This window comes from Ranitomeya variabilis, chromosome 5 (assembly GCF_051348905.1).
Source record: "Ranitomeya variabilis isolate aRanVar5 chromosome 5, aRanVar5.hap1, whole genome shotgun sequence".
Classification (NCBI taxonomy): Eukaryota; Metazoa; Chordata; class Amphibia; order Anura; family Dendrobatidae; genus Ranitomeya; species Ranitomeya variabilis.
The window spans coordinates 437,851,151-437,878,399 of NC_135236.1; the positions used below are offsets into that span (position 1 = coordinate 437,851,151).

Below are 27,249 nucleotides of genomic sequence, written 5' to 3' on the forward strand. Positions count from 1 at the left end.
TCTCTGAAAATGGCGACAAAAGCAGACATTTTTTTTTTTTTTTACAAAGTTCCACATATTTTTTTTCAACATTTAAATAAAAAAGCAGAAAAACAAAACCATACGTGTTTGGTATTTCTGTACTCATATTGACCTAGAAAAATCATATTTCTAGGTCAGTTTTACCATACAATGAACATGGTAGATTAAAAAAAAAAGATTGTGGAATTGCTTTTTTTTTTTTGCAATTTCAACACAATTGGAATTTCATTCACGTTTTATAGCACACTATATGGTAGAATGAATGGTGTCATTCAAAAGTACAACTCGTCCCGCAAAAAACAAGGCATCATACATGTATATTGGTGGAAGAATAAAAAAAAGTTATAACTCTTGGAAGATTAGTAGGAAAAAATTGTAAAAAATGGAAAATTGCCATGTCATGGAAGGTTTAACATAACAGTTGCATTTTGTGTTGAGATTGGAGAAACCGCTTGTTGTATTAGTTGTGTTGAGCTATGTAAATTGTTCTTGTGTGATTGGTTTATTGCAAACAGTGGAAAGTTTGTGACAAATAAGCCTAATTTGCACTGTAGATTGAAATATTTACAGCTGTACATAGAGAAAGACGTAGTGTACAGTGCTAGTGTTTCATAACCTGCTTCTCCCTATATTTTCTCTACTATTTATGTGCTACGTATAGAGCAGTGCTGCTGATGTTACCCTGCTGAGCTGCTGTCTGCGTCACTGGAGTGGAAGCCTCAATGGGGCCACGCTGTAGTTCCCAAACAGGGAAGGTGGTAGTGAACAGTATAAGGGTGTATCACAAGGCCGAGCGCTATGTCATGTTTTATCGGATAACACAAAGACCAGTGTTATATTATGGGGAAGTGCAGATCTGCCCTTATTTTCTCATGTCAATTCAGCATGGGGAAACTGCTGCGAGTACTGCCGATAATCTGATTACGTGCACCCATACAAGTCTGTGGGTGTGTGTAAAACATTGGACTGTACTCAGATGACATCCAAGTGCAGTCCGATGTACACACACAAAGACAATGGAGAAGATGGAGAAAATATTTTCTCCATCTTCTCCGCACTTGAGCTGTGATTCTCTCTTGTGGGAGAATCGGCTCACACTCAGATGACACTCGGCGCACACTCTGACAGAATTTGAGGCAAGTGTTATTAGCATAACTGTCCCTTTCCTCTCGCATGAGATAACATATGCCAGTGTTAGTGGAGCGCCCCAGAGTGCTGGTCGTTGCAGTACTGTGGCTCCGCCACTAAGGGGAGCCATGGTGCGTCTGATGGCACTGAAGGAGTTCATCTGATCAGGTATCACAGACACCAATACATTTCACAGTCGGGCCTCCGGGGGGAGCTAAGGGTTCTATTCACTAGGCCACTCCCCACCATAGTGGGTAAACTGGGGGTCAGGCAGGAAGTTAGATCAGAAAGCTGACTGGGTTGGAACCAGGCAACACCTTGTGGCAGAGGGTGTTGTAGGGGAAGATACAGTAGGGTCTCTGTCAGGGGTGGGATCCTGACAGAGGCTTGGCAACTTGAACGAATGTAACGGGACCGTGCCTGCTCCGGGTAGCGGCGGTGCCCAAGGAAGGATTAGAAGAGAGATAGATTGTGCTGAGTGAGAAACGAGATCACGCAAAAGGAGAAATACCAGTAGGAGTCGTGCTGTAAGACCGAAGCAACATCCTACTGAGGCGCACTACCGGTGGCCGGAACGCCGAGGGAGTATCATAATATTCAGCTTCAAGCAATACTCCAAACAGCGGCAGGACAGTCAGTCTAAGGCGGGCTGTCTAACTTTAATCACCTATGCAGTCTTGGGGGGCAACTTGTGGAGAGGGGCGACTCTAGGGTCCCGGAAGAGCTCCGAGCCTACCCGTCAAACGGGTGCCGTCCCAACCAGAACAACAGGGAGGGACGGAGGATTAGCAGAACATCATCTAATCGAGTTGTGAGGGAACTTAAGAAACAGACACAACAGTTGTGGGGACTTTCTGTAAGCACAGCAGGGAAGGACCACAACACATAGCGCTAGAAGGAAGGCACCGATTTCCACCTGTGAAGAGAACTCTGGAGGTGCTATTGGACCAGCCGGACTTGCGCAGCCTGGTGAACCGTGTTCTGGACTGAGGACCCAGAGATCTTCAGTAAAGAGATAAAGAGACTGCAACCTGGTGTCCTCGTTATTTACTGCACTGCACCACTACAGCCTCATCACCACCATCTACATCATACCTATCACTGTACGCCCCTCGGCAGGGTCACGGACTGGGCCTAGCCACCGTGACAACCCCAGAGCAGAGACTCAGAGGCCCGGTACCGGGTAGCCCCTACGGCCCTGCGGCGGTGGGGGCGCTACAACTTGGCGTCACGAACAGGATCTACTTAAGCCTGAAGAATCAGGTCATGTGTGCCTTGGAACTGAGATTTATTGTGCTAGGACTGTATGATGTTGCAAAGACTGTGCTATGACATTCCCCGCCAAAACCGTCGCCATTATAGTACTATGTGGCGCGCAGGGAACATGGGGCGTGTCATCGTGGGCGTGGCTTGGAAGAGCGGCGCGAAGATGGAGCCCACCCCTCACAGATACTACTATGTTCAGAAAATATGCCCATCAAGGAGAAGGGCCCGCCTCCTAGTGTGGGATGGTGGAGGAGAGAAAGGCCGTCCTCCGGATGGGGAGGAGCAAGAGCCTCTGGATGCCACGAGGCAGAATCCGATTGGCAGCATGGAGCGCGGAAGTCACCCCGGAGGGGGAGAGAAGACCCGTACCAGGCCCCGCCAATGGGAGCCGACGGAGTTCGTACCAGGCTGCGCTAATCAGGAGATCCTCGGGGCAGAGGTGGAGGAGCTGTGCCGGCAGTTCCGGAGTCTCTGTCAGCGAGCAACCATCCCTAGTGAGGAGCCGCACCCGCACCAGGCATCGATCCCGCAGCCGACCACAGAGGAGATCGGCACCGGAGATGCGGCGGAAGCAGGTAACGGCGCCAACCCGGGCGTGGCGATTGAAGAGCCCCTGCTGGTGGATGTAGGCTCGCCCCCACCACGACCACCCGGACGGGTGTGTAGCCGCATCGAGTGCGAGAGGCCCTGGGAAACCCTGCAGACAGCCGATAGCCCCCTGCGACCCATCAAGCAGCCCCCGCAGCTCCAGGGAGAATGGGTAACCTTCAAGTGGACCCGCGCGGCCACCACCAACCTGATGGGGTTTCCAGGGGATGCCCAGGAGGAAGGGGAGAGTATTGAGGTCATCCGCCAGAGGGAATACCGCCAGCAGCTGCGCCAGCAAGAAGAGGAGTGGGCCCGCAAGAAGGAGCTCCGGCGTCAGGCTGAGCGGGAGAAGGACCTCCAAATCAAAGCCCAGGTCAGGCAGGCTGCTGAGGAGAACTGGGGCCCGCAGCGCTATGGCGTGATCAGCACCTTCCGGCTGCAGGGAGGTTGGGGCTTCATTAAGGAGCCCGGTCTTGCCTTGGAGGTGTTTGTCAACCGGCGGGATGTAGAGGCGCACCTCATTGAGGGACACCCAGGCCGGGATCTCTACCCAGGAGACCGAGTTCGGTACACTCGCCACTGGGGAGATAAGGGGTGGTATGCCCTGCACGTGCGCAGATACAAGCCAGAAGTGACAGTACCATCCTCCGATGATTCACTGAGACCAGCGGTCATTGCCCCAATCTCCCTGTGTGCCAAATGTTTACGGACCATCACTCCGAGGAGAACCGTGAGTACCCAGACCCCAATCCAGGGTGCAGACGCCCTTTATGTGGTGGCGGGAGGAGGGCGGTGCTCACGGAAGCCACCCCCAGACTTGGAAGAATAAACCTCGATACACTGAGCAATGTAAATAGTTGTTGTTTTACTGTTTTGCTGCTAAACCCGTTCAGGGTTAACTCTTAAGGGGATCCTTTTTGTTGACCCGGGATCCCTATTGTTTTGTTTTTGTTTGTTTTTCCAAAGTTTTTGCACAAGTTTTTAGTTGAAAAGAACTGCTGAAATCATGAACAGTGCATGATACGAACTTTTTGTACATAGTTTGCACCTTATTAAAGGTGCTCCCTACTGGTTTTACTTAAAGAAGGACACTTTGTGAAGATACCACACTGGAACCTTTGCTGAGTATGGACTGGTAGCTTGAGAAGGCGTGCTACCTCATAGAGACTTGGTCCCCTCTTAAGGGGGATGTTCATTTGTCGCACTTAAACGATGATATTGCTTTGGGACAGGTAGCAATAATGTTTTGACGAAAGAAAGTGATGATAATGTTTACATGAGTAAGTTATATGTATTCAACTAGTTAATTGTGAAGAAATGCTGATGATGTTCTCTGAAAAGAAAAAGTGAAAGATAGCAGAAGGATGCAGTGGGCCCGTAGGGGGTAGACGTGGTGTCCAGCATGCATGTTAGTGAGAAAGATAATGAGAAGGTTTGATGTTATATAAAGAAAATGGTTGATAACGTTGATAGATAATTAGGATAGAAGGTAAACCCTGAGTCCTCATAGGAGTCATGTAGAGATGGCTCAGTGCTCTTAAACTGAAAGTAATGTTATGCTCTATACTGTGTATAGTAGTGGAAAAGGCAGTAGGCCCAGGCTGAACGGGGCGGTCCTGCATAGAAAGGAGAGGCAGTAGGTCTGGTGCCGTAGGGACAGGCGGTCCTGCAGATTTAAAGAAGGAGAATGGAAAAGTTAAATTACCTTATAATGTGATTATAAGAAGGTCTTTAGTGGATTCAGAGTGTATGTCCTTAAAGGCAATGTTAAATTATTGTTCAACAATTTTGCACTTAGTAGAATACCCGGTTGGGTAAGAAAGGTTAATTGTAGCATGTTGCTATGATATCTAACCATGTTTGTAACGTTCAAGTGTCCTCACCTCCCATAAAGGGAAGCTCTGTTTAAATATGCTTATTGTTATTGCACTCAACAAAACTGTATGTCTTTTTGCTAGCTTGTATTGTTGTTTTCTTCCCAGTCCCGGAGTACTGTGTTTAACCAGGGGGGAGTGCAGCGCCCCAGAGTCCTGGTCATTGCAGTACTGTGGCTCCGCCACTAAGGGGAGCCATGGTGCGTCTGATGGCACTGAAGGAGTTCATCTGATCAGGTATCACAGACACCAATACATTTCACAGTCGGGCCTCCGGGGGGAGCTAAGGGTTCTATTCACTAGGCCACTCCCCACCATAGTGGGTAAACTGGGGGTCAGGCAGGAAGTTAGATCAGAAAGCTGACTGGGTTGGAACCAGGCAACACCTTGTGGCAGAGGGTGTTGTAGGGGAAGATACAGTAGGGTCTCTGTCAGGGGTGGGATCCTGACAGAGGCTTGGCAACTTGAACGAACGTAACGGGACCGTGCCTGCTCCGGGTAGCGGCGGTGCCCAAGGAAGGATTAGAAGAGAGATAGATTGTGCTGAGTGAGAAACGAGATCACGCAAAAGGAGAAATACCAGTAGGAGTCGTGCTGTAAGACCGAAGCAACATCCTACTGAGGCGCACTACCGGTGGCCGGAACGCCGAGGGAGTATCATAATATTCAGCTTCAAGCAATACTCCAAACAGCGGCAGGACAGTCAGTCTAAGGCGGGCTGTCTAACTTTAATCACCTATGCAGTCTTGGGGGGCAACTTGTGGAGAGGGGCGACTCTAGGGTCCCGGAAGAGCTCCGAGCCTACCCGTCAAACGGGTGCCGTCCCAACCAGAACAACAGGGAGGGACGGAGGATTAGCAGAACATCATCTAATCGAGTTGTGAGGGAACTTAAGAAACAGACACAACAGTTGTGGGGACTTCCTGTAAGCACAGCAGGGAAGGACCACAACACATAGCGCTAGAAGGAAGGCACCGATTTCCACCTGTGAAGAGAACTCTGGAGGTGCTATTGGACCGGCCGGACTTGCGCAGCCTGGTGAACCGTGTTCTGGACTGAGGACCCAGAGATCTTCAGTAAAGAGGTAAAGAGACTGCAACCTGGTGTCCTCGTTATTTACTGCACTGCACCACTACAGCCTCATCACCACCATCTACATCATACCTATCACTGTACGCCCCTCGGCAGGGTCACGGACCGGGCCTAGCCACCGTGACAACCCCAGAGCAGAGACTCAGAGGCCCGGTACTGGGTAGCCCCTACGGCCCTGCGGCGGTGGGGGCGCTACATTAGCGAGCCCTAACCGTGTTAATCCCCCTGTATTCTTAGTATCGATGGAAATCTCAAAAGAGCATCATTAAATACTAAAGAATTGCATATCCCAGCAATAAGCAATTACTTTGTGACATGGGAGAACATCCTATAGTTGGTAAGACCAGAGATTTTAGTGAAGGTACTTGCATAAATTAGTTTATTGAGATTGTGTAAAAGATGAGGGAGTCTGGACATGCTATCTACACGGTGCGCAGCACAGTGGCTCAATGGGGTCCTGGGTTCAAATCCCACCAAGGAAAACATCAGCAAGGAGTTTATTAGTATCAAAAAAGTATCCTTACTCTTAGATGCAAAGAGAGATAGTAAGAGGTCTTTTCCAAAGAAAGAAAGAAAATACCCGAATAATTGCATCTAAACTGCTGGACAAAACTTATATAGTTCTACGTTAGTTTAAATAGGAACATATAGACAAAGAAAGTATATTGAACAAAGTAGAAAATGTATTAATAATCGCAACAAAGCAAAACAAAAATTATTTAAAATGTAGCCATGAATGCCTGAATGGAGCCAAAATAGATCTCAGTGGCACCACCTTGGGAAAACAAGCAAGTCAGTTATGAGTACAACTAAATGGCAAAGAATGGCGATGTTATACTAAAGGTACCTTCACACGAAACGACATTATAACGATATCGCTAGCAATCCGTGACGTTGCAGCGTCCTCGCTAGCGATATCGTTTCGTTTGACACGCAGCAGCGATCAGGATCCTGCTGTGATGTCGCTGGTCGCTGAATAAAGTCCAGAACTTTATTTGGTCGTCCGATCGCTGTGTATCGTTGTGTTTGAAAGCAAAAGCAACGATACCAGCGATATTTTACACTGGTAACCAGGGTAAACATCGGGTTACTAAGCGCAGGGCCGCGCTTAGTTACCCGATGTTTACCCTGGTTACTAGCGTAAAATGTAAAAAAAACAAACAGCACATACTCACATTGCGTCCCCTGCAGTCTGCTTCCTCCTCTGACTCAGCGCCGCAAAGTGAAAGTGAAAGCAGCACAGCGGTGACGTCACCGCTCTGCTCTCACTGTACGGCGCTCAGTCAGTCAGGAAGTGGATGCAGGGGGACGTGAATGTAAGTATGTGCTGTTTGTTTTTTTTTAGATTTTACGCTGGTAACCAGGGTAAACATCGGGTTACTAAGCGCGGCCCTGCGCTTAGCAACCCGATACTTACCCTGGTTACCCGGGGACCTCGGCATCGTTGGTCGCTGGAGAGCGGTCTGTGTGACAGCTCTCCAGCGACCAAACAGCGACGCTGCAGCGATCGACATCGTTGTCGCTATCGCTGCAGCGTCGCTTCGTGTGAAGGTACCTTAAGTGTCTGTGACATAGACAATTAAATGCAGCCTGAAACAATTGGTAATCCATATCAATGGCAATACATAATTACAGTCATATGACATGAGGATGAAGGTTTCAGGATTAGAAAAAAGACGCCAATGCTGCCAGAAAAAGGATTGAAAAAAGCTTAAATGATAGTGAAAAGATGCCTAAGGCTACTTTCACACTAGCGTTGTTTGTAATACGTCGCAATGTGACGTTTTGGAGAAAAAACGCATCCTGCAAAGTTGCCCGCAGGATGCGTTTTTTTCTCCATAGGCTTGCATTAGCGATGCATTGCGACGTATGGCCACACGTCGCATCCGTCGTGCGATGGATGCGTCGTATTTTGGCGGACCGTCGGCACAAAAAATGTAACTTTTTTTGTGCGTCATGTCCGCCATTTCCGACCGCGCATGCGCGGCCGAAACTCCACCCCCCCCTCCCCGGACATTACAATGGGGCAGCAGATGCGTTGAAAAACTGCAGCCGCTGCCCCCGTTGTGCTTTTATTTCACAGCATGTGTCGGTACGTCAGGCCGACGCATGGCGACGGCCCCGTACCGACGCTAGTGTGAAAGTAGCCTAACCTAAACCCAGATGGTGGTGCCACTTCCCCTATGCGCGTTTCAGTGGCGTGCCTTCGTCAGGGGGAGTCATAAGGAGTCATAAGGAGTCAAAAGGAGTTTGTATGTTCTCCCCGTGTTTGCGCGGGTTTCCTCTGGGTTCTCTGTTTCCTCCTACATTCTAAAGACATACTGATAGGGAATTTAGATTGTGAGCCCCATTGAGGACAGTGATGATAATGTGTGCGAACTGTAAAGCGCTGCGGAATATGTTAGTGCTATATAAAAATAAAGATTATTATTATCTACACTATGTGACTAGAGTAAAAGGCAACCTGTCAGCTAGTTGCTGTGCAATCAATAGCATGTTATGGAGTAGGAAGAGCAGAACAGACTGAGATGCTAGGAGTCAGACTACCCACTTAATTATCGTAGAATAGGCAGGGATTTCACAGAGTAAAATACAAGGTATAGTTAATCTGTACCTGAAAAACGGTATAACAAGCTGTGTAGCTCCTTTTGCTTTGCACACTATTTTTAAGCTGACAGATTCCCATTCAAATCTGATGGTTTAATGAGAGTGTTAGCATATATATATATATCTTCTATGAAAAGCTGATACAAATACACTGTAGTAGGGCAAGCATTGCACTGACATTTAGGTCAAGTTATTTGACAACTGCATTTTAAAAATAAAAGGCCAATCTCCGGTCATTCACAAATAGAACAGGGGACATGATTCTGTTCTTACATGTCATTTGCTTTTATCATTTAACATTGCTAACACATTTTTTAAATGTTCTTTTTATTAGTCTTTTAACCTGTCACCAGCAAAAACACTTTTTATGCTGCAGATATTGGGTTAATCTGCAGGTTAATAGTGTTACTAACCTGCCCAGCGTCTGTACATAGCTGGAATCCATATTATACTTACGGTAGTTAAATACTCCTTCAGCAATCTTTTTTTGTTAAAGCTAGTATTATGGACACAACACCTAGGTCTATCCCCCGTGTTGTGTTAGATCTGGCTGGGAGGTCCAGATGCTGAACTCGTGATACGACTGCAAACACACACTCCAATATTACACCTGTCTGAAAGTGGCTGTAGCGTGATCTCCCATGTTTTTTTGTTTTTTTTAAATCGTATGAACATATATTTTAACATCATATAAGAATGAATAACGAACAATAGACAGTGATTGAAAGGGGACAAAGGAACGGAAATTAGAGTCAAAATAATGTAAAATATATTAACCAAGAGATCTAGATGTAATTTGATTATCTCCCATGTAGCAGATTAGCTTAAATGTTATTTTTGCAACTGAAAGCCTGTTCAGTACATTTGAGTTGGGTTGTTTCTGCAGCATGTGGATGGTTTTCTGCAAGCCCAGTAAAATGAATGGCACGGTGGCCGAGTTTTCTGTAATAAATCTCCTGTGTATTATCTTATGGTTGCAGCAGGGCAAACTGAGTGTTAGGCTAGGGTCAGGCGGCCGTATGTGCTCTCATCTGAGAGAAGCAGACTGATTATGGAAATGACACTCTGATTAAACTCTGATCTGTCATCCGAAAGCAGTCCGATGTTTTCCATGGCCCCATTGACTTGTATGTCCGAGTGTGATTGGAATATCGGATCAAATTCGGACATGCTGCAATATTTTCATTGGACTGTCTCAGTCCTAGGAATAATTCGGACATGTGTGTGACCCCATAGAATATCATTGGTCCGAGAGCAATCCTATATTTTGTCGTATCTTGGACGAAATATACGGTGGTGTGCACCTGGCCTTAGATTGCGTTATTAAACATATGAATTGAATGAATCAAAATCATTGTTCATATGTGTTGGTAATATTTTTGGGAAACATATATTTTTTTAACATTTTTTATTCACTGATTATGTGTTACAAAACTGTTCTAAAAGCATAATACAATACAATGTAATAAATGATGCACTGTTAATAATGTAGTATAGCTTTACTATAATAACACTTTGCCGATAATCTTCATGGGAAGAATGTAATATATTAATAGCAAAAACAATGGTTGTTTTGAAAGAAAAGGGGTTTCACAATGGTGGGATCCTTATTAGAAGGAGAATGTGCAATCGGATCTGCTAAACTGTGAAGACAAAACACAGGAGGTGATGAAATGCAGTGTGTAATTGCCATGCAGTTATCTATGTGGTAACATCTTAGTAAGGGGAACTGCTCTATTTAGCACCAGGAAATAAAAATATATGAGCAAACATTAATAGGTTGAGCATAGATTTTTCTTGAAACATAGAATCATAGTCTTAGAGTTGGAAGGGACCCCCAGGGTCATCATGTCCATCTCCCTGCTCAATGCAGGATTCACTAGACCATCTCAGACAGATGTCTGTCCAGCCGCTGTATGAAGACTTCCATTGAAGGAGAACTCATCACCTCTCGTGGCAGCCTGTTCCACTCTTTGATCACCCTCACTGTCAAAAAGTTTTTTCTAATATCTAATCTCTTCTCCCTTTCAGTTTCATCCATTGTTTCTTGTGTTTCCATGTGCAAATGAGAATAAGGATGATCCCTCTACACTGTGACATGCCTTCAGATATTTGTAGACAGCTATTAAGCCTCCTCTTGGCCTTTTAAACATTCCCAGATCATCCAAGTAAGAAAGCAAAAACCACCATTCGGATCCTTCACTTTTCCTAATGTTCTTCCTTATTGTATTCTAGGCAGTTGCCCTTTTATGTTAGGGTCATGGTTTATTAAAAGATCCCATAGCTACAGCGTGACATGGACTTCTCCATTCCTAAAAGATGTCACTGTATTAAGGTGACCATACACATAATGTTCAGGCCAACTGTTCAATAATTCTGCCAACAGTTATATATCCTGACTCCGCATTAGCTTCTATTAGATTGTCTACTGATCAGCAAAAATTGGGTTCAGATAAGTTTTGTCTAAAGTGTAAAAGCATCTTTACTATATTAATAGCACAAATAGTAGCATATATTTTTCTCAAAGATTAATTACTAGTAATTACCACAACAGTATCTGATCATCTTTGAACTTCCGAATTTGATTTTTAATTGATTAAAACCATCAATAGTCAATGAACCACAGAATAGGGTGGTTTGTAGGTCTTATTTTTACCTCGCTGCTTTTGATTAGCAATTGCATCTCTTGAATGATGATGAAATTCGCTGATTGTCTCAAAGCTGTAAAAGCAAATTTTCAAACATAGTAATTTTGCAACATAATTTTAGCAAATATTTTCTACACTGTTTGGCATATGTCCCTTGTTCTTTTGCTGTAAGGGTTAAACAGTTCTGTTTGTCTCCTAAAGCTTTCAGTTCTGGGTTAACGCAGCTGTTTTGATTTCTCAACTACCCTATGGTATAAGTACTCATCTCTTAGCTTGGGTAGTTGCCAGTGATAGCTTGCTGAATCTTGGTATCGGTATGGAGGTGTGAGCCGTGGAAGGAGTCGTCTCCAGAGTTGGCTGTGTGGAAGTTTGTTTGGTGTCTTCCTTCTCTTTATCTCCCTTTTGGTTTGTCTCATCCTTCCTTTCCCTTTATACCTTTCTGTAGTCTGGGTGTGCATTGAGTGATTGCTGTTTCTTTTACCTTTGTCTGTCACCTTTTGTGTACATAAATATATATATATATATATATATATATATATATATATATATATATATATATATATATATATATATATATATATATATATTCTGTACAGACCAAAAGTTTTGACACACCTTCTCATTTAAATTTTTTTCTGTATTTTCATGACTATGAAAATTGTAAATTCACACTGAAGGCATCAAAACTTTGAATTAACACATGTGGAATTATATACTTAACAAAAAAGTGTGAAACAACTGAAATTATGTCTTATGTTCTAGGTTCTTCAAAGTAGCCACCTTTTGCTTTGATGACTGCTTTGCACACTCTTGCCATTCTCTTGATGAGCTTCAAGAGGTAGTCACCAGAAATGGTCTTCCAACAATCTTGAAGGAGTTTCCAGAGATGCTTAGCATTTGTTGGCCCTTTTGCCTTCACTCTGAGGTCCAGCTCACCCCAAACCATCTCGATTGGGTTCAGGTCTGGTGACTGTGGAGACCAGGTCATCTGGTGTAGCACCCCATCACTTTCCTTCTTGGTCAAATAGCCTTTACACAGCCTGGAGGTGTGTTTGGGGTCATTGTCTTGTTGAAAAATAAATGATCGTCCAACTAAACGCAAACTAGATGGAATAGCATGCCGCTGTAAGATGCTGTGGTAGCCATGCGGGTTCAGTACATCTTCAATTTTGAATAAACCCCCAACAGTATCACCAACAAAGCACCCCCACACCATCACACCTCCTCCTCCATGCTTCACGGTGGGAACCAGGCATGTAGAGTCCATCTGTTCACCTTTTCTGTGTCACACAAAGACACAGTGTTTGGAACCACAGATCTCAAATTTGGACTCATCAGACCAAAGCACAGATTTCCACTGGTCTAATGTCCATTGCTTGTGTTCTTTAGCCCAAACTAGTCTCTTCTGCTTGTTGCCTGTCCTTAGCATTGGTTTCCTAGCAGCTATTTTACCATGAAGGCCTGCTGCACAAAGTCTCCTCTTAACAGTTTTGTAGAGATGTGTCTGCTGCTAGAACTCTGTGTGGCATTGACCTGGTCTCTAATCTGAGCTGCTGTTATCCTGCATTTTCTGAGGCTGGTGACTCGGATAAACTTATCCTCAGAAGCAGAGGTGACTCTCGATCTCCCTTTCTTGGGGCAGTCCTCATGTGAGCCAGTTTCTTTGTAGCGCTTGATGGTTTTTGCCACTGCACTCGAGGACACTTTCAAAGTTTTCCCTATTTTTCAGACTGACTGACCTTCATTTCTTAAAGTAATCATGACCACTCGTTTTTCTTTGCTTAGCTGCTTTTTTCTTGCCATAATACAAATTCTAACAGTCTATTCAGTAGGACTATCAGCTGTGTATCCACCAGACTCCTGCTCAACACAACTGATGGTCCCAACCCCATTTATAAGGCAAGAAATCCCACTTATTAAACCCGACAGGGCACACCTGTGAAGTGAAAACCATTTCCGGTGACTGCCTCTTGAAGCTCATCAAGAGAATGCCAAGAGTGTGCAAAGCAGTCATCAAAGCAAAAGGTAGCTACTTTGAAGAACCTAGAATATAAGACATATTTTCAGTTGTTTCACACATTTTTGTTAAGTATATAATTCCACATGTGTTAATTCATAGTTTTTATGCCTTCAGTGTGAATTTACAATTTTTCTAGTCATGAAAATAAAGAAAAATCTTTAAATGAGAAGGTGTGTCCAAACTTTTGGTCTGTACTGTATATATATATATTTAGTAGGACTAGTGCTACTGCTGCTCCATGCACTAGCCAGGGCTGTGCATAGTGAAAGAAATGTGATCGCCACATGGGGTGAAAGAACCCGTCTAGGGATGTCGGGGAGCTCAGGGTTGCGCAGGGCAAGTTTCAGGGGTTGCTCTCTTTTCTTTCCCTTGTGGTAGTGCTCCCCTTCCCATCTGTCTAGCCATGTATCGTCTGGCTCCTAGGTGGAGCATGGCATCCACGGACTACCCAGGAGTGGTGCTTGGTGTCTGCAGGCAGCTATGTCCCACCATGACATCAGAGGGCATGTCCTCTTTGGAAAGCCTGGTCCGTATGCAGAGGGTTTTTATCTGCCAGCGTTACATCCCCTTTGCTACAGGTGTGTAAAATCAAGTATCAATATATGAAGTATAACTTTATTAACATTTGAAAATATAGGTCTTTCTAAGAAGCTCACTGAATTCAAGGTTTGATCCTGTAATTTCTACCCTCCCAAATATTTCATGATCAATTCTGAGTCTCATTATTTAAAAGTGGAAGTGTATAGAGAACCACAGCAGCTCAGCCACAAAGTCGCCAACTCTCTGCTACAGACTTAAAAACCTCCTCTGACATTAAAGAAGCCCTCCTCCCATCAAATTTTTTTCCTCTAAATATATTGCTATGATCATATTATATAGCACTGTGTACTTGCTATTGCTCATTTTGCCTTTCTACCCTGTTAATTCTTTTCTTTACTTTGCTCTATGTAGAAACAGGAAATCTATTTTCCTTGCATGAGTCATTCCCCTCTTCAACTCCTGACCCAGCGGCTCCACTCCTCCCCTTTGCCAGTGATTTTTCTCTATGACTACTGCAAGGAAAATTAAAGGGAACCTGTCACCCCCAAAATGGAAGTTGAGCTAAGCCCACCAGCATCAGGGGCTTATCTACAGCATTCTGTAATGCTGTAGATAAGCCCCTGATGTAACCTGAAAGATGAGAAAAAGAGGTTAGATTATACTCACCCAGGGGTGGTCCCGCTACGGTGGGCGTCACGGTTCGGGGCCTCCCATCTTCTTACGCTCACATCCTCTTTTTGTCTTCATGCTGCAGCTCCAGCGCAGGCGTACTTTGTCTGCCCTGTTGAGGGCAGAGCAATGTACTGCAGTGCATAGACATCTGGCCTCTCTGACCTTTCCCGACGCCTGCGCACTGCAGTACTTTGCTCTGCCCTCAACATGGCAGACAAAGTATGCCTGCGCTGGAGCCGCAGCGTGAAGTCAAGAAGAGGACGTCATCCTATGAAGATGAGAGGCCCCCGGATCGGACCGCGACACCCATCGGACCGGACCACAGCGGGACCGCCCCTGGGTGAGTATAATATAACCTCTTTTTCTCATCTTTCAGGATACATCGGGGGCTTATCTACAGCATTCCAGAATGCTGTAGATAAGCCCTGATGCCGGTGGGCTTAGCTCAACTTCCATTTTGGGGGTGACAGGTTCACTTTAACCTCCTGTCTCTACATAGAGCTTAGAAGGATTCAGCTAGTCAGTTTTTAATCACGTGAGGTCATAGACCTAATGGAAAATAGAAGAATTAACTCAGTAGAAGGGCAAAATGAGCAATTGTAAGTACACCGTGCTATATCACTTGATAGCTTCAATATTTGAAGAGAATAAAAACTTCAATTGGAGTGCTTCTTTAACATTAGCACGAAAACTGTGTAGAGGGAAGTTAATTGTGTGTTTTTCCATGTCTGAAAAGCTACTGCCTTATATTACCAAGCACAATGTCAAGCAGTAGATAGAGTGGGGTAAAGCATTCCGCCGCTGGAACAGTGGAAACGTGTTCTGTGGATCATGCTTCTCTGTTTGGCAGTCTATTGGATGAGTCTGGGTTTGGTGAATGCCAGGAGAACGTTATCTGTCTGACTGCTTTGTGCGAGCTGGAAAGTTGGGTGGTGGAGAGAAAATGTTGTAGGGTCAGACTATGACCTTTAGTTACAGTGAAGGGAAATTTTAATGCTTCAAAATACGAAGGCATTTTGGGCAATTCTAAATTTGTGGGGACAATTTGGGGAAGGCCCTTTTCTACTCCTGCAGGACTGTGTTTGGTGTGGAAGCCCTTGACTGAGCTCACCCCCTTTGAACACCTTTTGGATGAATTAGAAGAGAGATTGCATCTAAGCTCTCTCCTCTAACATCAATTACTCAACAATGGCTCTTCTGCATGAGTGGGCAAAAATTCCCACAGTCCCCTCCAAAATCTTGTAGAAAGCTTTTCCCAGAAGTATGAAAGCTGTTACAGCTACAAAGGGGGACTAACTCTAAATTGATGGCTAAGGATTTATAATGGGATGTTATACTTTTGTCCATTTAGTGTATTTGTCTACAGACACCAATAAAAGTTATTGGATATATTGGGCATAAAGCTTTGCAGTAATGCTGGGACCCAGTGGGGTAACTTGAAACTCATGGGTCCTGATGCGAAAGCTCCAACGGGGCCCCCAAATATTTTAAATCTTTTAATAGCAATAGTCTTTTTCTATAGGCCAAAGGGACTTTTAGGGCCCCCTAAGCTCCAGGGCCCGGGGTGCGATTGCAACCCCTGCACCTGTTGTAGTTACTTAGTTACACCCTTGCTGGGACCCCAAACAATGCCTAGTGTAAAGTGGGCACTATGTTTTATTTTTATAAACCGTAGCCATTTTGAATCCGCACATTTAATTAGGTATTTTTGACAGTATTATGAGAAATGCAATGATCTATATGTTAGTGTTTCCTAGTGAGTATTTCTGGTTCAGTAATGCAGCACGCTGCAGAGTTACAGAGGGATTGTGTGATACTGCACCTGTTCATTTTCAAATATATGGCATTTTTAAAGAAATTCTGGATAGGGTGCGAGCAGCAGTGGAAGTTTACTTTAGTAGACCCCAGCATTCTTACAAGCATAGCATGCTGCGAATACTATGGGAATATCTTGCGTGCTTGTTAGAACAGCAGAGAAAGTATTATTATTATTATTATTATTTATTTATATAGCACCATTAATTCCATGGTGCTGTACATGAGAAAGGGGTTACATACAGGGTTATAGATATAATTTACAGTAAGCAGGTTTACAGTGACAGACTGGTACAGAGAAGAGAGGACCCTGTCCTTGCAGACTTACATTCTATGGGTGTATGCAACGTAGCAGTCATAAAATACATGGGACCTCATGTATCATAACTGTGACAGGGGAAAATGTGGCTTTTTTGTATATAGTAAGACCCCTTGTTCCTGAGAATTGGTTGCTGTGGGCAATTATCCTTGTAGCCCTTTAGTACATGTGTTTTGCTATGATAGCATGTAGCACCTAGAGATTATGTATGGGTTATGCCTGTCGATTTGCTAAATGTAATTATGCTGACTTGCTAGGTCATTTTTACTGCACAATAACCGCTGTAATAAACAGCCCCAAAAAACAATGGCAAAATTATATTCACCACTTCACCTCACTTTTTTCACTACAATATATTGTAAAATTAATGGCGTCATTCAAAACTACAACTCTGTTCACAAAAAAGCAAGCTCTCGTACAGCTATGTTTAACCCCTTCACAACATTTTTCGGCTCATGTCAGGTCTCCCCCCTTTGATGTGGGCTCCAGCACTGAGCCCACATCTTTTCCGGGCACATGTTAGCTAAAAATCAACAGCTGACATGTGCCCCTATCAGCCGGGTCTGGAATCGTGATCCACTTGTGCCTGTTAAATGCCGCTGTCAATCTCTGACAGCGGCATTTAATAAGATCGCGCTAGAAGCATGTCACTAATCCTGCCAAATGGCACCCACAACACATGACCGTGGGTCGCCAATGGGTTTATTATGCTTAGCTATCTTATTCAGCAGCGCTTTACATACATTATCATCACTGTCCCCAATGGACACAATCTGCTCACAATCTAGATTCCCTATCGGTATGTCTTTGGCATGTGGGAGGAAACCGGAGTACCCGGAGGGAACCCACGCAAACAGAGGGAGAACATACAAACTCCTTGCAGATGTTGTCCTTGGTGGGTTTTGAACCCAAGACCCCAGCGCTGCAAGACTGCAGTGCTAACCACTGAGCCACTGTGCTGCCCAATAATGGACGATCAAAACATCGTATCTACACCATCATGGTATCAATAAAAACGTCAGCTCGGCTCCAAAAAATAAGCCCTCACCCAGCCCCATATCTCGAAAAATGGAGATGCTATGGGTCTCGGAAAATGACACAATTTTATTTTTTTATTGTATTTTTTTTAACAGACTTTAGATTATTTTTTTCACCACTAAAATAAAAAAGAACCTATACATGTTTGGTATGTACGAACTTGTAATACCTGGAGAATCATAGTAGCAGGTTAGTTATAGCATTCGGTGAACATGGTAAAAAAAAACACAGAATCAATTGTGGAAATGTACTTTTTTCAATTTCACCATATTTGGATTTTTTTTTCCTGTTTTGAGGTACACTATATGGTAGAACCAATGGCTTCGTTCAAAAGTACAATCCGTCCCGCGGTCCGGTGTCGCGGTCTGGTCCAGGGCCTCCCATCTTCATACAATGACGTCCTCTTGTCTTCACGCTGCGGCTCTGGCACAGGCATACATTGTCTGCCCTGTTGAGGGCAGAGCAAAGTACTGCAGTGTTCAGGCGCTGGGCCTCTCTGACCTTTCCCGGCGCCTGTTCACTGCAGTATTTTGCTCTGCCCTCAACAGGGCAGACAAAGTACACCTGTGCCAGAGCTGCAGCATGAAGACAAGAAGAGGATGTGATCGTAAGAAAATGGGAGGCCCCGGACCAGACCGCGACACCCATCGGACTGGACCGCAGCGGGGAACGCCCCTGGGTGAGTATAACCTCTTTTTCTCATCTTTCAGGTTACATCGGGGGCTTATCTACAGCATTCCAGAATGCTGTAGATAAGCCCCTGATGCCGGTGGGCTTAGCTCAACTTCCATTTTGGGGGTGACAGGTTCCCATTAACCGGTCCCTGTATTAAAGAGTTCTCAGGGATGGAAATGGATGAAAAATTGTAAAGTTAATATTCTTGAGTTAACCATTTAGGGTAAGTTCACACAGGACTTTTTTGCTGCGTATTTTTGCTGCGTTTTTTAATGCTAATTTAGGTGCTTTTTTTGGTGCATATTTGGTGCGTTTTTTGGGTAAGTTCACACAGGACTTTTTTGCTGCGTATTTTTGCTGCGTATTTTTGCTGCGTTTTTTATGCCAATTTTCAGCTGCTTATAGATGCGTTTTTTGTGCGGTTTTGGTGCGTTTTTTTGTCTATTTGTGCGTGATAATAAAGTTGAGTGACCCCAGTGGAGCTTAGCATCGCCTTCATCCCAGCGGGGGAACAATTTACGGCGAATTACAGGCCTTTTTTGACGATCACTGTAGTTTGGGCAAGCTACATCCCAAATTACAGGCATTGCTTCCACCTTGGAAAAATAAATGAAAAAGTAATTACCAAATGCAAGATGACATGAAGCCAACATTCATGACAAGGAAGATACAAACATACACATGCAGAACACATGAACATGTACATAACAGCACATGAGCATTGCAAAGTGTACCATGGCAAACAATCGGATAGATAGATATATCACAAATTAAAAAAAAATATTACCTCCATGATTAGTTGGGAAACATTAATGCTCATCCTCCTATACCAAGACATGGCTAAAGGTACTGTCACACTTAGCGACGCTGCAGCGATACAGACAACGATGCCGATCGCTGCAGCGTTGCTGTTTGGTTGCTGGAGAGCTGTCACACAGACCGCTCTCCAGCGACCAACGATGCCGAGGTCCCTGGGTAACCAGGGTAAACATCGGGTTGCTAAGCGCAGGGCCGTGCTTAGTAACCCGATGTTTAGCCTGGCTACCAGTGTAAAATGTAAAAAACAAACAGTACATACTCACCTTCGCCTCCCCCGACATCCGCTTCCTGCACTGACTGAGCGCCGGCCCTAATAGCAGAGCGGTGACGTCACCGCTGTGCTGTGGTTTCATTTTACGGCCGGCAGTCAGTCAGTGCGGGAAGCGGACGGCGGGGGACGTGAAGGTGAGTATGTACTGTTTGTTTTTTTACATTTTACACTGGTAACCAGGGTAAACATCGGGTTACTAAGCGCGGCCCTGCGCTTAGTAACCCGATATTTACCCTGGTTACCATTGTAAAACATCGCTGGTATCGTTGCTTTTGCTGTCAAACACAACGATACACGGCGATCTGACGACCAAATAAAGTTCTGAACTTTAATCAACGACCAGCGATATCACAGCAGGATCCTGATCGCTGCTGCGTGTCAAACACAACGATATCGCTAGCCAGGACGCTGCAACGTCACGGATCGCTAGCGATATCGTTTAGTGTGACGATACCTTAACACCTCACTACCAGAAGCTCCCTCACAATAGATCACAATCAGGACACCTCACAATGGCTCTTCACACCTCACAATGGCTCACAATGACTCTTCACACCTCACTAACCACACCCCTAAGCTCTTGGCTGTGAGATCACTCCCTGCTGGTCATGATTTTTCTGCACAAAAAATGCAGCAAATAATGCTACATGCGTTTTTGCTGCGTTTTTTCCATCACCCATTCAAGTCAATGGGTGAAAAAACGCTGCAAAAATACAGCAAAAACGCTGAAAGAAGTGACATGCCCTATGTCCAAAAAACGCAGCAAAGCAGAAAATACTGATCAAACAAAAACCCAATGTGTGTGCATGAGATTTCTGAAATCTCATAGGCTTTGCTGGTATTGTAAAAAGCAGCTGAAAATTAGCATAAAAAAACACAGCAAAAATACGCAGCAAAAAAGTCCTGTGTGAACGTACCCTTAGTCTGTAAATCTGCACATTTCTTTAATTGAATGTCTTTTAGAGGGTAATGTCCTTTTTTTCTGTACCTGGTTGTAGAAATAGTTATTAATTTTTGTCTACAGCAAAGGCTTTAAGTTCACAAGAGCGCTAATGTGTAAACCTTGTGAGTGATGTCTCACTCGTGGTAACACAGATTTGGCTCCCTCCATAAAGTGGGTATAGTATATAAAAGACATTCTGTTTATTATAGTCTCATATAAAGAGAGGACAAAAAACATAGCTGGATAATGTCCAAGGACTGCAGCTGCTGTTCCCCACTGTTTTCCTGATGCTTTATAACGTCTAAACATAAATCCTAAAATCCCGTGTGGTGCCGAGCTGTGAATGGAGAACCTACAAATCTGTATGTGCAATAAAAATAATAATCTTTCCATTACTTAACAAATGTGCAATTATTTTCAAATACAAGAAATGTTAAGATGAAGACTTAGGCCCGAATTCATGAAAACTGTTGTTTTGTTCTCCAGTCTTGAAGAACAATGTGGAGGAGCAAGATGTACCAAATTGTTTGAGAAGTTTGCGCCTCTTAATGAATTTGGTGCATCTTAGCTTCTGTGCACGTCCACAAGAAATGTACTATCAAAGACATTTCTGTTGTAATTTATGCATTTTGTGGCTATCAACTGTAGCAAAATTTCAGATGTCTTGATGACAATTTTCTAGCATAACAGGATAAGTTCCCTTGTAGAAATTCTTAAATTGGTGTTAGACTATACATTATTAACTGCAGGAAATAACATTACTGGGTTGACTGCTGTGTGAATCCACCATGTTTTACATTTAGCATATAATAAGGGAAATAAAGTTACAAGTAGTGTTGAGCATTCCGATACTGCAAATATCGGGTATTGGCTGATATTCGCTGTATCGGAATTCCGATACCGAGTTCCGATATTTTTGCTTTATAGGAAATCGGAATCGGGATCCATATTCATGTAAAAAATAAAGAATAAAAATAAAGAATATGGATATACTCACCCACCGACGGCCCCTGGCTCTCAGCGGTGCAACCGGCAGCCTCCGTTCCTAAGAATGCAATGAGTGTAGGACCTGCGATGACGTCGTGGTCTTGTGATTGGTCGCGTGACCGCTCATGTGACCGCTCACGTGACCGCGACGTCATCGAAGGTCCTTCACTCTACATTCTTAGGAACGGAGGCAGACGCTTGCAGCGGTGACAGCCAGGGGCCGTCCGAGGGTGAGTATATCCATATTTTTTATTTGTATTCTTTATTTTTTACATGAATATGGATCCCAGGGCCTGAAGGAGAGCTTCCTCTCCTTCACACCCTGGGAACCATCCAGGATCGCTCCCTATTACGTTCCGATATTTGTGTCCCATTAACTTGCATTGGTATCGGGTATCGGTATCGGCGATATCCGATATTTTTTGGATATCGGCCGATCCAATCCGATACCGATACTTTCAAATGTCAGAAGGTATCGCTCAACACTAGTTACAAGTAATCCAGAGCACTGTCCTTCACAATATCATCTACAATCAACAGGTTTTAATGGTCCATGAGGCTGCAGCAAAGCATAAAGTTGTGGTGGATAGTTTGTGCACCTTTCATAATTGTTCATAATTCTGCATAAATTTGATGTAATACTGCATCAAACTTCCACACAAGTCCTAAAAGTATATAAAGTGAGTCAAGTCAAACAATGAGTCAAAAATATTACAATTTGTAAGTTTTTAACTTGATTTATTATCACATGTCTGTGAGTGTCAAAAGTATTTGAACCTTTGCTTTATGTATCCGGTCTGTCTCCCTTGTGCAGCAAAAACTGTATCTAAACTGTTGCAGTAATTGTTGATTAGTCATGGAGGAGTTCAAGCCCATTCCTCCCTACAAAACAGCTTCAACTCTGATATTTTAGAGGGCTTTGGTGCATGAACTGCTCATTTCTATAAGATTAAGGTCCTTACTTTGACTCGGCCATTCAAAATTGTTTGCGTTTTTCTTCTGTGTAACCATTGTTTCGTAGAACAACTTGTGTACTTTGGGTTGTTGTCTTGCTGAATGACCCATGTTTGCTTGAAATTCAGCTCATGGACAGATGTCCATGACATGTGCTTATAGAATTTGCTGGTATAATCCATTGTTCCAAACACGCTGTCCTGGCCCAGATGAAGCAAAACATGCCCAAACTACCCTCATGTTTCACAGACAGTATTAGGTTTTTTTCAGCTGTAATTTAATGTTGTTCTTTCCCAAACATAAGGACTCTTATTTAAAGCAAAAAGCTCTAGTTATGTCTCATTGCTGGAATTGCCTATTGGTTTGTCCTGGTGATCTTTAGCAAACTGCAGATGAGCATCAACATTTGCTTTGGAGAACAGTGGATTTCCTCTTCCAACCCTCCCATGCACACCATTGTTAGTCAGTGTCCTCCTGATGGTGGACTCCTAAGCGCTGACATTAGCTAATGTAAAAGAGACTTTTAGTTTCGTAAAAGTTACCTTGGGTTCATTTGTGACTTGGTAAAGTATTATGTGCATTACTTTTGGAGTGATCTTTGATGGTCGACCACTCCTGCAAAGTGTAAAAATAGTCTTGAATTTCTGTCAGTTGTACTCAATTTGTCTGGCTGTGGAGTGGTGGAGCCTAAACTTTTTCCAGCCTGATGTGAATCAATAACTCTTCTTCTGAGGTCCTCAGAAATCTCCAGTGTTTGTGCTTTGATGTACCCACATGTGTTGTGAAGACCAAATTTTGATAGATCGCTATTATTTAAATAAGGCAGATCTTCCACTCACATACTTTACCACTCATAGAGATGTGATGCTGGATTATTTTTTGCATTTAAAAAATTACAAAGTCTTATATTTTGTTCTATTTGGTTCTATTTATGACTTGTGGGAAAACTTGACATAGTTTTATGTAAAACCTTTGGAAAATTTGGAAGCTTTCACAAACTTTCAAGTACCATTGTTCTCAAAATGCCTTTGATAAAAGCTCAGACAAGATGAATACCCCACGATCAGATTCATAAAACAGAATACAAACTCTACAATCAGAAAAAAAATGATACAAAATATTTGTCAGTTTTAACTATTGAAAATGAATAAAAATTATACATTCCCCCTAAAAATTAACTGAAAATAAAAATAATAAAAGTTTCCTTTAGATAACTGTTGAACTTGTCTGCACATTGAAGAAGTGACTAAATAAGGAAACTGTGGGCTGTTTTTCAAAGGTTCATAGGGAAGTAGCCACAATGGGATTTAAAATGAACTAGATGTAATCTGACCTAATTGTGGTGTGGTTTTATATATGTACTGAGGTTATGCCCTAACATGAGTGAATAAAGTATTTTCAGTAGTATCATATAAAAATCTAGAATAATATGTTTCTCATTATAATTACTTTGATATCAGCGCTTTATAAGGAATACATTCATTCCCTTCCCAAGTGTGCAGAGCAATTTCCATACTAATTTCCGCACTCACTCAATGCAACCTTATGGAGCAAAGCCGTGTTCACTGGATGGGTTTTGGCCTGGAGTATGTATAACACATACATACCCTCCAGTGCCAGCTCAGAAACTGACAAATCCCCACAGCGCACAGTGCACGTTGGGTTGGAATCACAAGTCTGCGGTCACACAGAGTGAGTACAAACTTAACAATTTGGACCGGACACCTTTAAGACTGGCATTTGAAAATGACCTGGGAGGAGGAGTACGATGTGCCTTAGGCTACTTTCACACTTGCATTGTGTGATGGGCGTCACAATGCGTCGTTATGTAGAAAAAACGTATCCTGCAAAGTTGCCCGCAGGATGCGTTTTTTCTCCATAGACTTACATTAGCGATGCATTGCAATGGATTTCCACACATCGCATCCATCGTGCGACAGATGCGTCGTGTTTTGGTGGACCGTCGGCTCAATAAAACGTTCCATGTAATGTTTTTTTGTGCGTCGAGTCTGCCATTTTCGACCGCGCATACATGGCCGAAACTCTGCCCCCTTCTCCCCGGAACTCACAATGGGCAGCGAATGCATTGTAAAACTGCATCCGTTGCCCACGTTGTGCTACTTTAACACACTGTCCGTCGGTACGTTGGGCAGACGGTTTGCGACGGCCCGTACCGACGGACTAGTGTGAAAGTAGCCTTATTCATTAAGAGTTGCGCAGCAGCTGCATGTAATGAAATAGACACATCTTAGGCTGGGTTCACATTAGCGTATGTGTGCGCAGCGTATACCTGCATACTGATCCACATGCATCTTGCGTACATATATTTAACATTGTGTACGCAGGGACATGCGCTTGCATCAGTTCGCATGCGATGTGTATTCATGCGTTGCTTCGCTGGGCGTGGCGAACACAACATGTTGCATTTTTTGAGGCGTCAATTAAGTGTCAATTAAGCGCAGATGTGGATGAGTGCATCAAAACAACGCTTACTGTTTATGGGAACGCATTGGTAAGCAAGGACGTTTGATGTGCTTGCATACTTCTGACTGTGCATGTCCAGGAACTGATTGAGGCACGCCCATTGAGACACGTCCTCCTGGAAATATGGATTGTGCGCATGCGCATAAACAATACAACCATAGGCAAAAATGCATACAAACGCATGCACACACAGCTTTTTTGCCATCATGCGTAAGCTGATGCGGATGAAAAAATGCAGAGTAAGCATGCGTTTAAATGTGTTTTGGCATGTGCTTGCACATGCACATGATACGCTGCGCACATATATGCTAATGTGAACTTAGCCTTATCACTGGCGTGCATATCACTAGAAATGTTACTCTAGTCAGGGAGTGGGGCACATTTCAGGTATAAGGTTACGTGTAATTTTTGAAGAATTTTCTGGGTGGACTTTGCCAGGCCCCATTCAACCATGGTCCACCATTTTGACAGGGTTGGCCAGGACTGGCATGAAAACACCAAAAATGTAACTTTTCAAAGTGTTTTACACTAGAAAACTAGCGAAAACACCTACATATTTTAAATCATAAAGTCAATTTTCTTTTTTCATCAAGGAACTCCTCTTGTTTCATTCAATCAAGCGTCTATTCAATCCACGTGTGCCATTCACAACACCCAGAGAGCACACAAACGCACTATAGCAAGGGTGCTAGTGAACATGGATGATGTTCCACATTGACTAGTGGTCCACGGGGTAAAAATATCCCAGCATGAAGTAATCTGGTCTATTTTATGGTCCATAATAGTATAAATAATAGTAAACTTGCACCCATACACTTTGCAGTTGATTGTACAGAGCAACAAACTGAACCACTCATGTCCGCAGTTTGCAGACTAGACTGGCACAATTTTTAATATGGTCAGTCTGAACCCAGCTTTACGTCACTATTAATGACCCATTGGGAACATTAAGAACTAAAATTGAAGCTAAAATGCCAGTGGTTAATTCAAATCCAATTGTCAGAAATATTAACGCTGATCTGTTAACTTTTTATTGGATTCATCTGACTTTTAGTATGTGTTTTTGATATTCCATGCTTCATGAATTTAACTTACTATGCCTATGGAAAAATTAGAAGAATTTCAATTGACTTCAGATTCTCAGAAATAATTAAATTTACCGTGGTATGGCTTAATAGTGTGCAAAATGATTGGAATATTTTGGTCTAAAGTGAAAAGCCGCGTTGTACATAATCCAGCCCCTCCATTGTCACTACCATCCATTGTACATTGGCACACTTCTCATGCAGAGCTGCTCAGTGTGACCATTCATTGAGAGTCCCGCTCTCTTCCAGGCATACACACACACAGTGTTAGGTCTTCTATGGACGCTTTCATTGCTTTCTTGTGCTGTGTCAAATTTGGTTTTATATTAAGTAGGTGGACTGCTGATCTCCCAGCATGCCTTTCTGGATTTGGCCTTTATGAATTGTTTCGTAAGCTTTCCAGCTGACAATAAAAGCTTTATAAGGGTTTCCTAATTAGCAGCTATGGTGTCTGTAAAGCACTGATGATGATGACTGGTGAATGTGAAGTATTCACAGCCTTTGTAACGTAAATTTCAGGCTGGCACATTGTGTAAGGCAACACTAAGTGACTTATTTTCCTTCATGTTGCAGACTGAGAATGTTGATATCTGTCTGAACTTTCTGGCAGCCCGAGGAGCTAATGTGCAAGGCCTCTCTGCAGAAGGTAAGACAATCCACTATACGCTAGTATGGTCTCCAGGCTCCTTCACATTGATAATTTAAAAAGCAGATAATCTACATTGCTAAGCATTGGTATTTATCATTTGAAGTAGTATAATTTCATGGTCCTTGAAATCTATACAGGTTTTAACATCAATAATTTACTTTATGTCCTGAAATCTAGACATGCTGAACTATTAAAATAACTCAAACCTTGGATGACCTTGGAATTCCATTGTTAAAGGTGCCTGAAGTAGGTTATGTCAGCACTAAACATTGCCAACTCTAAACCGTTTAGGAAAGTGATAAAAGTGGTTTTCGTTCTATCAAGTGATGGATACTTATTGCTTACTCATGTCCTCAAAGCAAAGGTTGACCTCAGTGGAAAATAATATACATTTGGGGCAATTACTAGTATATAGCCATAAAAGATGGTCGCCTAGAGCAAGTTTATCGTTTGTTTATGTCTAACTTGCAGGTTAAAAAATTGTTTTTCTTTCATTTTCAGAATTAAAACCTTTTCTTTTCATACTTTCATAGCTTTAAATTTGAAATAAGATACAAGTCTACCGAGTTTAACCCTATTGCCTAACATTGAACCAGATGAAGGCAAAAACCACATGAGCCAGACTCAAATTGCCCCATATTAGAGGAAAAATCCCTTCCCATCCCAATATGACAATCAGACTAGTTCTCTGGATCAATGCCCCATCTTCAAAATTTAATACCCATAGTCTGAGCTATTATATATTTCAAGGAAG

The 27,249-nt window shown here is 43.3% G+C and overlaps 1 protein-coding gene across 5 annotated transcripts in view; it reads left to right on the forward strand.

Moving 5' to 3' along the window:
• The window catches only part of NAV3 (neuron navigator 3), an 898,866-nt gene that overhangs the window by 607,304 nt on the left and 264,313 nt on the right, over nucleotides 1-27,249 (forward strand). For all 5 annotated transcript variants that reach the window (XM_077265345.1, XM_077265346.1, XM_077265343.1 and 2 more), the window contains one exon: nucleotides 26,420-26,492. In XM_077265345.1, the coding sequence (XP_077121460.1) occupies nucleotides 26,420-26,492 (73 nt within the window). The remainder of the gene's footprint in view (nucleotides 1-26,419; nucleotides 26,493-27,249) is intronic.